The sequence below is a fragment of the Tachyglossus aculeatus genome, chromosome 16, assembly GCF_015852505.1.
Source record: "Tachyglossus aculeatus isolate mTacAcu1 chromosome 16, mTacAcu1.pri, whole genome shotgun sequence".
Lineage (NCBI taxonomy): Eukaryota > Metazoa > Chordata > Mammalia > Monotremata > Tachyglossidae > Tachyglossus > Tachyglossus aculeatus.
Window position 1 is genome coordinate 25247587 of NC_052081.1, and position 12893 is coordinate 25260479.

General features: G+C 46.7%; 1 protein-coding gene across 1 annotated transcript in view; it reads left to right on the top strand.

Moving 5' to 3' along the window:
- LOC119938607 (minichromosome maintenance complex binding protein) overlaps positions 1–12893 on the top strand; it is a 51855-nt gene that overhangs the window by 2863 nt on the left and 36099 nt on the right. The window contains exon 2 of the mRNA XM_038758495.1: positions 9891–9976. Within this exon, the coding sequence (XP_038614423.1) occupies positions 9891–9976 (86 nt within the window). The remainder of the gene's footprint in view (positions 1–9890; positions 9977–12893) is intronic.

Sequence of the window (12893 nt, forward strand, 5' to 3'; positions counted from 1 at the left end):
TAAATAAATAGAGTAAAAAACCCAACCCGGGGGGAAATTGGGTCGGAGGGCCGGTGGTTTGGTCATAGTTCAAACCCCAGCTCCACCACTTGTCCGCTGTGTGACTCTGGGCAAGTCACTTAACTTCTCTGGGCCTCAGTTCCCTCATCTGGAAAATGGGGACTAAGACTGTGAGCCCCCCCCCGTGGGACAGCCTGATCACCTTGTAACCTCCCCAGCGCTTAGAACAGTGGTTTGCACATAGTAAGCACTTAATAAATGCTATTATTATTATTATTATTATTACTATTATTATTATTATTTATTATTCTCTGGGCCTCAGTTACCTCATCTGGAAAATGGGGATTAAGAACGGTGCTTGGCGCATAGTAAGCGCTTAATAAATGCCGTCGTTATTAGTAGTAGTATTATTAGTGGAAAGTGGGTTTTTGCAGAGCCGAAACGGAGCCACCCCGGGACCAGCCGGACTGTGATAATTAATAATATTATAATATAATAATGATAATAATGATAATTTCTGCTTTGGGCAGAAATCGGGACGTGGATCAGGCTGAAAGTGAGTGCCACTTAGAGAGTGCTTTCTAACTGCCTCTCACCGGTCGCTTCACCATTCATTCATTCAATTTATTGAGCGCTTACTGTGTGCAGAGCACTGTACTAAGCGCTTGGGAAGTACAATTTGGCAGCATATAGAGACACCAGCAGCGTTGTCATCATCATCATCATCATCATAATAATAATGATGGCATTTATTAAGCGCTTACTGTGTGCAGAGCACTGTACTAAGCGCTTGGGAAGTACAATTTGGCAGCATATAGAGACACCAGCAGTGTTGTCATCATCATCATCATCATAATAATAATAATGATGGCATTTATTAAGCGCTTACTATGTGCAAAGCACTGTTCTAAGCGCCGGGGAGGTGACAAGGCGATCAGGTTGTCCCTCGGGGGGCTCCCAGTCTTCATCCCCGTTTTCCAGATGAGGGAACTGAGGCCCAGAGAAGTGAAGTGACTGGCCCAAAGTCACCCAGCTGACAAGTGGCGGAGCCGGGATTCGAACCCATGACCTCGGACTCCAAAGCCCGGGCTCTTTCCACTGAGTAAAATAATAATAGTATGTTAAGCGTTTACTGGGTGGCAAGCACTGTCCTAAGCGCTGGGGTAGATTCAAGTCCATCAGGTATGACAGAGGCCCATGGGCTAAGCGTGAAGTGAACACCACCGGCCTGCCCCTGGGCGTCCACACAGTTACAGTTCAATCAATCAATCGTATTTATTGAGCGCTTACCGTGTGCAGAGCACTGTACTAAGCGCTCGGGAAGTCCAAATTGGCCACATAGAGAGACGGTCCCTCCCCAACAGCGGGCTCACGGTCTAGAAACAGGTTTAGGTGCAAATATACTGAGCCTTTTCCATTTGGACGCTCCAGATTTCTTAATGAGGAATAAAATCCCATTTCCCAGCACCGCAAGAGTCGGGAAAGCGCTCGGTGGTGGGGTTAGGGGGAAGAGAGAGAGATTTTAATACTGCGAATTTTTCACGAGTTCTGTAGTTTTACTTTAATGAATGTAGAGGAGATGTAAATTGAATTCATTCATAATAATAATAGTAATAATGATGGCATTTATTAAGCGCTTACTATTAAGCGCTTGGAGAAGCAGTGCGGCTCAGTGGAAAAGAGCCTGGGCTTTGGAGTCAGAGGTCATGGGTTCAAATCCTGGCTCCTCCAGTTGTCAACTGTGTGACTTTGGGCAAGTCACTTCTCTGGGCTTCAGTTCCCTCATCCGGAAAATGGGGATTAAGACTGTGAGCCCCACGTGGGATAACCTGATCACCTTGTATCCCCCCAGCGCTTAGAACAGTGCTGTGCACATAGGAAGCGCTTAATAAATGCCATCATTATTATTATTATTATTATGTGCAAAGCACTGTTCTAAGCGCTGGGGAGGTTACAAGGTGATCAGGTTGTCCCACGGGGGGCTCGCGGTCTTAATCCCCATTTTCCAGTTGAGGTAACCGAGGCCCAGAGAAGCGAAGTGACTGGCCCAAAGTCACACAGCTGACGATTGGCGGAGCCGGGTTTCGAACCCACGACCTCTGACTCCAAAGCCCGGGCTCTTTCCACTGAGCCGCGCTGCTTCTCTAATACGAATGAAATTGAGCAAAAAATGAAGGAATAAATAAATGGATGGACTAAGCAGATAATTTCATTATTGCCCAAAGTAGTTAATAAAAATGTGTGAGAAGCAGCGTGGCTCGGTGGAAAGAGCCCGGGCTTTGGAGTCAGAGGTCATGGGTTCAAATCCCGGCTCCGCCAGTTGTCAACTGTGTGACTTTGGGCAAGTCACTTCACTTCTCTGCGCCTCGGTTACCTCACCTGGAAAATGGGGATGAAGACTGTGAGCCCCCCGTGGGACAACCTGATCACCTTGTAACCTCGCCAGCGCTTAGAACAGCGCTTTGCACTTAGTAAGCGCTTAATAACGGCCATCATTATTATTATTATTAAAATGGGAAGAAACTACAAATGGAGGCAAGAAAATGTTACTGGGGACCCCCGGCGTAGAGAGAATTTGCGCTTTATTTGCCTTTCGATTGAAGCGGTCGAAGGGTAGCTGTTCTTTGTATTTTAACATCAGGTAGACTATATTTATGTGGATATGGCCGAAAAGCTGGTGGACCCTGCAGAGGTAGTTGTTTACCTTATTGTTACGATGATAACAAGCGCTTAGTACAGTGCTCTGCACACAGTAAGCGCTCAATAAATACGATTGATGATAACTGTGATATTTGTTAAGCTCTTAACTACGTGCCAATGCCGTCCCAAATGCTGAGGTAGATCCGTAGAAGATAATCAATCAATCAATCGTATTTATTGAGCGCTTACTGTGTGCAGAGCACTGTACTAAGCGCTTGGGAAGTACAAGCTGGCAACATGTAGAGACAAATCAGGCCCACATACGGTTCATACTCAAAGGAGAGCGGATATTTAATCCCTACTTTATCGATGAGGAAACTGAGGCACAGAGAAGTTGTGACCCAACTAGCAGGCAAGTGTAGCCAGGATTAAAACCCGGGTTTTACTCCCATGCTCTTACATTTTGTTGTACCTTTTCCCTGCTTTTAATTGTGTCTTTTGGTATTCTTTGAGCTTCCCTGTGAGCTCCCAGGAAGTCTTTTGTTTTTTTTTTCCCCCCTCAAGGGAATTAACCTATTTTACAAATGAATGAACATGCTGGTTGGCATCAGTGCGTTGAAACCTAAAAAACCTTAAGGAATTTTTTTTCCTTGTTAGAGCGGACTGGAAAGTTGTAATCTCAAAATAACGCCCTTGCTGGAACGCTGCCGCGATGGATTTTAGATAAATTAAGGGGTAGCGGGCTGTAGTAATTTCATAATCAACAGCTACTATGATCGATCAATCAATCAATCGTATTTATTGAGGGCTTACTGTGTGCAGAGCACTGTACTAAGCGCTTGGGAAGTACAAATTGGCAACATATAGAGACAGTCCCTACCCAACAGTGGGCTCACAGTCTAAAAGGGGGAGACAGAGAACAAAACCAAACATACTAACAAAATAAAATAAATAGAATAGATATGTACAAGTAAAATAAATAGAGTAATAAATATGTACAGACATATATACATATATACAGGTGCTGTGGGGAAGGGAAGGAGGTAAGATGGGGGGATGGAGAGGGGGACGAGGGGGAGAGGAAGGAAGGGGCTCAGTCTGGGAAGACCTATTTTTCGGAAGGATCATTTTTCATAGACATTCATTCATTCAATCATCATCATCAATCGTATTTATTGAGCGCTTCCTGTGTGCAGAGCACTGTACTAAGCGCTTGGGAAGTCCAAGTTGGCAACATATAGAGACAGTCCCTACCCAACAGGGGGCTCACAGTCTAAAACGGGGAGACGGAGAACAAAGCCAAACATACTAACAAAATAAAATAAATAGAATAGATATGTACAAGTAAAATAAATAAATAGAGTAATAAATGTGTACAAACATATATACATATATACAGGTGCTTTGGGGAAGGGAAGGAGGTAAGATGGGGGTATGGAGAGGGGGACGAGGGGGAGAGGAAGGAAGGGGCTCAGTCTGGGAAGGCCTATTTTTCGGAAGGATCATTTTTCATAGACATTCATTCATTCAATCACCATCATCATCATCAATGGTATTTATTGAGCGCTTCCTGTGTGCAGAGCACTGTACTAAGCGCTTGGGAAGTCCAAGTTGGCAACATCTAGAGACGGTCCCTACCCAACAGTGGGCTCACAGTCTAAAAGGGGGAGACAGAGAACAAAACCAAACATACTAGCAAAATAAAATAAATAGAATAGATATGTACAAGTAAAATAAATAAATAGCAGAAGCGCTTGGGAAGCACAAGTTGGCATAACAGTGGTTGGTGATCGTACTAGAGACCACCCGACATCGGTGCCAAGAGTTTCTTCCCCTTCTACCGATCATAAAATAGCACGACCTGGTCCAGGCCCTTGGCAAGACCAGTAAGTGGCTGTTTTAATTCATCTATGAAGTTTGGGTCTTCAACCATTGTTGTGATAAACATAATAAAAATAACCGTGGTGGTTAAGCACTTACTGTACTATGCACTGGGGTGGATACAAGGTAATCAGATCCCGCTTGGGGCTCATAGTCCAAGAAGGACGGAGCACAGTTTATTGTTGCATTGTACTCTCCCAAGCGCTTCATACAGTGCTCCGCACACAGTGAGCGCTTAATAAATACAGCTGAAGCAATGAATGAGCAGGCATTGATCGAATCCCCATTTTGCCGATGAGGGAACCTGAGGCACGGAGAAGCAGTGTGGACTAGTAGAAAGAGAACTGGCTTGGGAGTCAGAGGACCTGGGTTCTAATCCTGGCTCCGCCACTTCATCGCCATCATCAATCGTATTTATTGAGCGCTTACTATGTGCAGAGCACTGTACTAAGCGCTTGGGAAGTACAAATTGGCAACATCTAGAGACAGTCCCTACCCAACAGTGGGCTCACAGTCTAGAAGGGGGAGACAGAGAACAAAACCAAACGTACTAACAAAATAAAATAAATAGGATAGATATGCACAAGCAAAATAAATAAATAAATAGAGTAATAAATATATACAAACATATATACAGGTGTATATATGTATACACTTGACTGCTGTGTACCTTTGGGCAAGTCACAGTTTTCAGGGTCAGTGTCTCAGTTACCTCATCTGTAAAATGGGGATTAACTGTGAGCCTTAAGTCGTATGGGGACCGTGCCAGCCTGATTATCTTGTATCAACCTTGGCATTTAGTACAGTGCCTGGCACAGAGTAAGCCCTTAACAAATGCTATTATTAATTATTATTATTATTATTGTTATTATTATGTGACTTGTCCTAAGTCACACAGCCAGCAAGTGGTCGAATCAGGAGTTGAACCTAGCTCCGGGTGGCTCAATGGAAAGAGCACAGGCTTGGGAGCCAGAGGTCATGGGTTCTAATCCCGGCTCTGCCACTGGTCAGCAGTTTGACTTTGGGCAAGTCACTTCTCTGTGCCTCAGTTCCCTCATCTGTAAAATGGGGGATTAAGACTGTGAGCCCCACGTGGGACAACCTGATTACCTTGTATCCCCCCAGCGCTTAGAACAGTGCTTGGCACCGAGTAAGCGCTTAACAAATGCCGTCATTATTATTCCACTGGCTCCATAGTCTAGGACGATAGTCCAGATTTCATCTTTTTGAGAAAAATCGTTCAGATTCAGTTTACGGGCCTCGTAGGACATAGTTTGCCCTCACTGCTTTGAGTTGTCAACTAATTAAAACTTACTCCGTCTTCGGCCTCGGACCTGAGTTGCCGTGATACTTATTCAGGGACTGCTGCGTATAAAGCTTATACTGTGGCTGGGAAAAGTCCTCGGGTGAGAAGTGAACGTGTTCCCTGGCTGGAGAACTGGGAGGGTGGGAGGTTTGGTGACGGACGCCTAACAAAAGATGGAAGAGTGAAAGAGCAGAAGCAGCACAAAAGACGCGGACGAGGATGGTAGGGGACTGTGGCTTCTGGAGGAAAAACGTCAAAATCCCGGGCGCTCGGGCCGAGGGGAAGGACCGAGGAGCCTTATTCCCAGTCACTACCACGACCTTCCCATCTTTGTAAAACTGCTGGAAGTTGTGCCACCGCCCGCCGTTCAGACTTGCCCTCGTGGCTCCTTTCCCAAAAGGCAGGTTGGGAACAGGCCCACGGTGGAGCAGGGAGTGGGTGGCGGGAGGCCACTGCCCTGTTGGCACAGAGCAGGCTGAGAGCGAATGCCCGGGCTGCCACGTCGAGAGGGCAGCAAGTGTTCCCAGTGGTCTTTGTTCGGGGAACCGGTACAGATCGTATTGACTCAGGCGTGGGCAAACATGACTAGACTCCTTCTTACCTGTGTTTTTCAGCCCCCAATCCCCCAGCTTTGGGCTAAACTCTCCTTGCAGGACTGGGCTTGGATTCTGAGCCCCCCGGCTTGGCCGGAATACCCCATCTGTGGGATTTCGGGTTGGCCGAAACGGCTTAGGTGGAATGGTCAGAACCAACTCATCACCATAACCCGCCTGCCTGCCGGGCACGATGATCCCTCGACAGCTGCGTTCTCCCTCACCATCCGTGCGGGAGGTAGTTGAGATTTTTTACCGGTTATTGTTTGTCCCCTGTGTGCTCCTTTCGGTCTCTCGTGATTCAGCGTCAACCGCTGATTCAGCTTACGGGCCTCGTAGGACATCGTTTGCCCACACTGCTTTGAGTTTTCAACCGATTAAAACTTACTCCGTCTTCGGCCTCCGACCTGAGTTGCAGCGACACTTATTCAGGGACTGCGGTGTATAAAGTTTATACCGTGGCTGGGAAAAGTCCTCGGGTGAGAAGTGAACGTGTTCCCTGGCTGAAGAACTGGGAGGATGGGAGGTTTGGTGACAGACGCCTAACAAAAGATGGAAGAGTGAAAGAGCAAAAGCGTAGTCTGGTGGTCGGAAAGACCTGGGTTGTAATGGCGGTTCCACCACCTGTCCGCTGTGTGACCTCGGGCAAGTCACTTTCCTTCCCTGTGCCTCAGTTTTCTCGCCTGTAAAAGGGGGGCTGATACTCTGGGCCCCATATGAGTCCAACCCGATTAACTTGTATCTACCCCAGCGCTTAGTACGGTGCCTGGCTTAATAAATACCCCCAAACCCGAAACAAATTGCCAAAAAAGTCTCCCCTTTTGCGTCGCCTGCGTTCACGCGTTTAAAAAGTCTCTGGGTTTTGCAGTCAGTAGAATTGGAACTGCCTCCGATGGGCAGAGAACTGTAAGAAGCACTCGAAACTGTGCCACTTGCGTGCAACAACCCTGGACTTGCTTCTCCTTAGCAATGTTACTTTTCCCCCCTCATTGACTCCCAAGCCCATTTCCCCCCACTAATTAGTCCCCAGCCCTCCTTGCCGACAACCTCACCAGCTCGTTTGTTCATAAAACTGAAATAATCAGGTGTAAGCACCTCAAAGGCGACTTGCCACTGCAGTCCCTCCTCCCCCTTCACCCGCTTTCTCATCCTTCCCAGCTGATCCTCCAAAGACCCCTCTACCTGCGCCTATGATCCAGAGCTAAGAATTAAAAAAAAAAAAACAAAACAAAAAGACAGTGGTGTCTGGGAGTTGGGGAGAGTGTTAGAAGTGGCCACAGCCAGTAAGCTTCTGTGGAAGGAGGAGCAGAACCGAGCAGTGACGAGAAGGGGGGCTAGGATCGAGGCCAGGGGCTGCTCAGTCTGTACCTGAACTTGCAAGAGCGGGCTCCGCAGTCGTCTCGGCCCTCTTCCACCTCGCTTTGCCGGTTCGACCAGACAAACGGTGGCCGGCCAACCGTTGAAAACGTCACCGGGCAGGCAGCCCTGGGCCCCCGGGGTGCGGGGAAATGGGAGAAGCAAGGGGCGGCCCGGCCCCCCCCAACGTCGGGGAGGGTACCGCCTCCTCACTAGAACGGCTGTCCCGACGTTATCGGACTCGGCTTGGGCGAGGGAGCTGGCATTTTGGGTGGAGAGGAAGGAGCGGATGAGGAAAACAGATCTGACCCTATTCCCTCTCACCTGAAAACACTCGCTGCTACCCATCGCTCTCCAACTGCCGACTCTCTCATGGCTCCTTCTTCTCGGCCTTCAAACACGCTCAGGCTCAAAAAAGATCTTCTCTGGATCCCACTGTTCTCTCCGGCTATTGCCCCACCCTCTCGTCCAGATTTCCACCCTTCCAATTCCCTGTTTGACCCACCAAGTTCTCGTTTCCACCCCTTACCGAGACCGTACCTTTTAAGGTCACCAGTGACCCACTCCTCGCCAAGTCTAATGACTTCTATTCTGTCCTTGACCTTTCGGGCGTCTTCAGCATCGGGAACCAGTCCCTTCTGAAATGGCTTTGGCCAACACAGGTCTCCCCTAATTTTTTCCCTCCTCCTCCCGGCTCTTTCTCCATCTTTCACCTGTCAGCTCCTCAAGGCTCTGTCCTGGCTCCTCTAATTTGATTTGATTTGTCATTTGATGCCCAGTCCCACAGGGAGCTCACCCACACCCATGGCCTCAGGTCCCTTTGCTGTGCTTATGACTCCCAATTTTTTCCCTCTAGCTCTGATCTCCTTTGCAGCCTCATATTTTCTCTTGCCTCCAGGACACTTCCCCATCGATGTCCAGCCGTGGGCATCTACTTCAGCCCAGTGTAGCCTAATAGAGCGCAGCCCTGAGAGGCAGAAAGACCTGGGTTCTAGTCCCGCTTCCGCCCCTTGTCTGCTGGGTGACCTTGGGCAAGTCATTAAACTTACAGATGAGTTCCCTCATCTGTAAAATGGGGGCTAAGATGGTGAGCCCTAGGCGAGATAGGGACCTGATTAGCTTGAACTTACCACAGCGCTTAGAACAGTGCCTAGCACCTAGTAAGCACTCAACAGATAGCATTTTAAAAAAGCAAACTTCTCATCTTCCCTCCCAGATTCTCTCTCCATCTGACTTTTCTGTCATGGTCGACAGCACTCCCATTCTCCGTCTCTGAAGGCCACCGCCTTGGCTTTGATTTAATCTCCTCGCCGTCTTCCATTGCTCACATGTGGCCTTGCTAAATCCAGTTGGCTTTTCCTCAGCAACGTTTCCCTCATCCACTCCTTCCTCTGATGGCGGTAGTCAAGATTCCCATCATTGATCATTCCCATATGATCAAGCCTTGGATCGGCTTGGTAACAGTTTGGCTGGAGAAGGGAGAGTGGATTCCAGAGATGCTACGAAGTTCAAACCGACAGGTTTTGATGACAGATTGAATGTGGGGATTGAATGAGGGATGAGTCAAGAAAAATGCTCAAGTTATAAGGCGTGGTGGGGTTGCCTTTAGTGATAGGAACATCGAAGGGAGGGGAGGGTTTGGATGGGAAGATGAGCTCTGCTATGGCTTGAGGTGTCTGTGGGGCATCCAAGTAGAAATCCGGATATGTTAGTTCATGATTTTATTGCTTTTATATATTGCTTCGTGGTTTTTATCGTCTTGTAGGTCAGTTGCCTTTCCTCTGTTCTCCCCACACTTAGATTTTGAGCCTCTGTAAGGACCAGGTTACCCTCCTCATTTGTACTTTTCCCCCCCTGGGCTTAGTACAAGACACACAGTAGGTGCTCCGTGAACAGCATTTAACGAGTGAAATAAGTTTCTCATTTATACTGATGAATAACTCCTTTTGACAGCGCAGGCAACGGCGGTCTGAGGGGTGATCTGTTGAGCCTTGACTATTTCTTTAGCAATTTGAGTAGGCATGTTTGACAAAGAAATAGTGTAAAGCCGACTCCAGTAAAATACCAGTGTACTGTATCTCTGTGTTTTAAAAGCATGTTTTCTATCTTTCTAGCCCAAAATGGCCCGAATTCTAACTGGGAGAAGAAAGTGACGGAATATTTTCGAGAAAAATTAAAAGAAAACAATGCTACCAGATGGGTAAGATTACCACTATTGCATTTTGGGCCTCCATTGTTAGTGAAATGAACTGTGATCGAAATAAGGTAATGCAGTGTGTTTCCTTTATAAATATACGTGTAAAACTCTACTAATATTAAAGTCAATCCCTACTGGTTGGTTAAGACACTTGGAAGTGTATGAATTTGTGCATACACTGTAGCAGTGTACTGAACTAGGGATTTCCCGGGGGTGCTTTGGGAATCTGTTGCATTATTTGTAATAATAATAATAATGCTAGTAATAATTGTATTTGTTAAACACTTGCCATGTGCTAAGCTCTGGGACAGATACAGAATAATCAGGTCCCACATCGTCTCACAGTCTTCAGCCAGAGGGAGAGCAGGTATTGAATCCCTAAGCCTGGGCTTGGGAGTCAGAGGTCGTGGGTTCTACTCCCGGCTCCGCCACTTGTCAGCTGAGTGACTTTGGGCAAGTCATTTCACTTCTCTGTGCCTCAGTTACCTCATCCGTAAAACGGAGATGAAGACTGTCAGGCCCACGTGGGGCACCCTGATTATCTCGAATCTGCCCCAGCGCTCTGAACGGTGCTTGGCACGTAGTAAGCGCTCGACAAATACCATCGTTATTATTATTTTGCAGATGAGAGAACTGAGGCTCAGAGAAGTTAAGTGACTTGTCCAACATCACACAGCAGGCAAGTGGTGGATCCAGGATTAGAACCCAGGCCCTCTGGACTCCCTGGACCGAGCCCTTATCAGTCGTCCGTGGTTTTCTGTGTAGGATAGTGTATGAAAAATACATCCAGATAGTGTGGTGATGGTGGAGCCGTCCACTGTAAGCAAGAGATGGGTCTTGGTTCATGGCTGCTCCCCTCCCTCTCATCTCCTGATGTGAGCAAGCAGAAGAAACCTGCTGGGGCTTTGCCATCAGCAGTGTGAGTTTCCAACTCGCATAATAATAATAATAATAATGATGGTATTTGTTGAGCGCTTACTACGTGCCAAGCACCGTTCAAAGCGCTGGGGCAGATACGAGATAATCAGGGTGCCCCACGTGGGCCTGACAGTCTTAATCTCCGTTTTACAGGTGAGGTAACTGAGGCACAGAGAAGTGAAGCCCCGTTTAGGGTGTCTCGCTTGGTGGAAAACCTCGGCAGGAATCCCAGGTCATCGGTAAACGTGACTAGGGCAGCCTCCAGTCCATCACCCGTTGGTTGAGAGTAATAATAATAATAATAATAATCGTATTTGTTGAGCACTTACTACGTGCCAGGCACCGTACTAAGCCCTGGGGGTGGCACAAGTAAATAGGATTGGACTTCGTCTCTGTCCCACATGGGGCTCGTAGACTCCATCCCCATTTTACAGATGAGGTAACTGAGGCCTGGAGAAGTGAAGTGACTTATCCATGGTCACACAGCAGGCAAATGGCAAAGCCTGGATTAGAACACAGGTCCTGTCTCCCACTAGACCATGCTGCTGTGCTGTGGTCACTACGATGGCTCTAGGGCCTCCAGCTGGCAATAACAGCCTAATAATAATAATAATAATAATAATAACCTCCACTCTTAAATATTCAGTCAAGGCCAGATTTACGCCCTGGCTACATTCTCGAAAAAAACCCTGCAAGAAAAATGGGGTCAGACAATTCATAGGAAATAGGGGTTTATATATTAGGCTCCCAAGGTGACCGCAACAGTGCTCAGCGCTTAGAACAGTGCTTTGCACATAGTAAGCACTTAATAAATGCTATTATTATTATTTATCCTTTGAGGTTTCAGGGGTTTGGGACTTTACCATAACCTCCCCCACTGTATTTCCTCAAATGAGAAGGATACGTCGTCTTTCAGAAATCTCGGAACGCTGTACATTTCTCATCTTTTGGCTCCCAGACTACAAGGTTGTCCCTAGACTGTAAGCTCATTATGGGCAGGGGACGTGTCTGCCGATTCTGTCTATTGTACTCTCCCAAGTTCTTAGAATAGTGTTCTCTGCATAGTACGCGCTTAGTAAATACGATGGAGTCCAATTTCATCTGGGTTAGTTTGGCTTCGCTTTGTAATCTTAAATTAAGTCACTTAACTTCTCTGAGCCTCAGTTCCCTCATCTGTAAAATGGGGATTAAGACTGTGAACCCCACGTGGGACAACCTGATCACTTTGTATCCCCCCCCCAGCGCTTAGAACAGTGCTTTGCACATAGTAAGCGCTTAACAAATGCCAACATTATTATTATTATTATTAATCTTGCTACTGCTTTGTGGTCTGCAGTTGTCACCATTGTACAATCCGCATTTCATTTTGAATTTTCCGAACCGTCGTCTGCTGACTATAAAAGCTGATTTCTTAGTTTGTCCTACTGTACGTGACGCTGAAGCAGCATCCTGTTTTGAGTGCTCATACAATCTCTTGTCCTTTTTTTCAATCACTAGCCTGTCCAGTGAAATTCTTTTCTGTGTTCGGTTCCCAATCCACACGTTCAGCACTTTTTTTTGTCCTTCGTATGGTATTGTAATTTGTATTTTCATTTCAGCACTTTAAGGTGCAGTTACAACAACTTTTGTCCACATTGCTCTTCACTGTATGTGCAATAGACTCATTTAGGCCCTAATCGATCAATCAATCGTATTTATTGAGCGCTTACTGTGTGCAGAGCACTGTACTAGGCGCTTGGGAAGTACAAGTTGGCAGCATATAGAGACAGTCCCTACCCAACAGTGGGCTCACAGTCTAAAAGGGGGAGACAGAGAACAAAACCAAACATACTAACAAAATAAAATAAATAGAATAGATATGTACAAGCAAAATAAGTAAATAAATAGAGTCTATAGCCCTATATTTCCCAATGCCATAAGTTTGAGATTCTTTTCCTTCCCAGAAGCTCACAGGACTTTTCTTAGCCGATTTTAAGTGCTAAAAGCTGCAACTATTATTTTT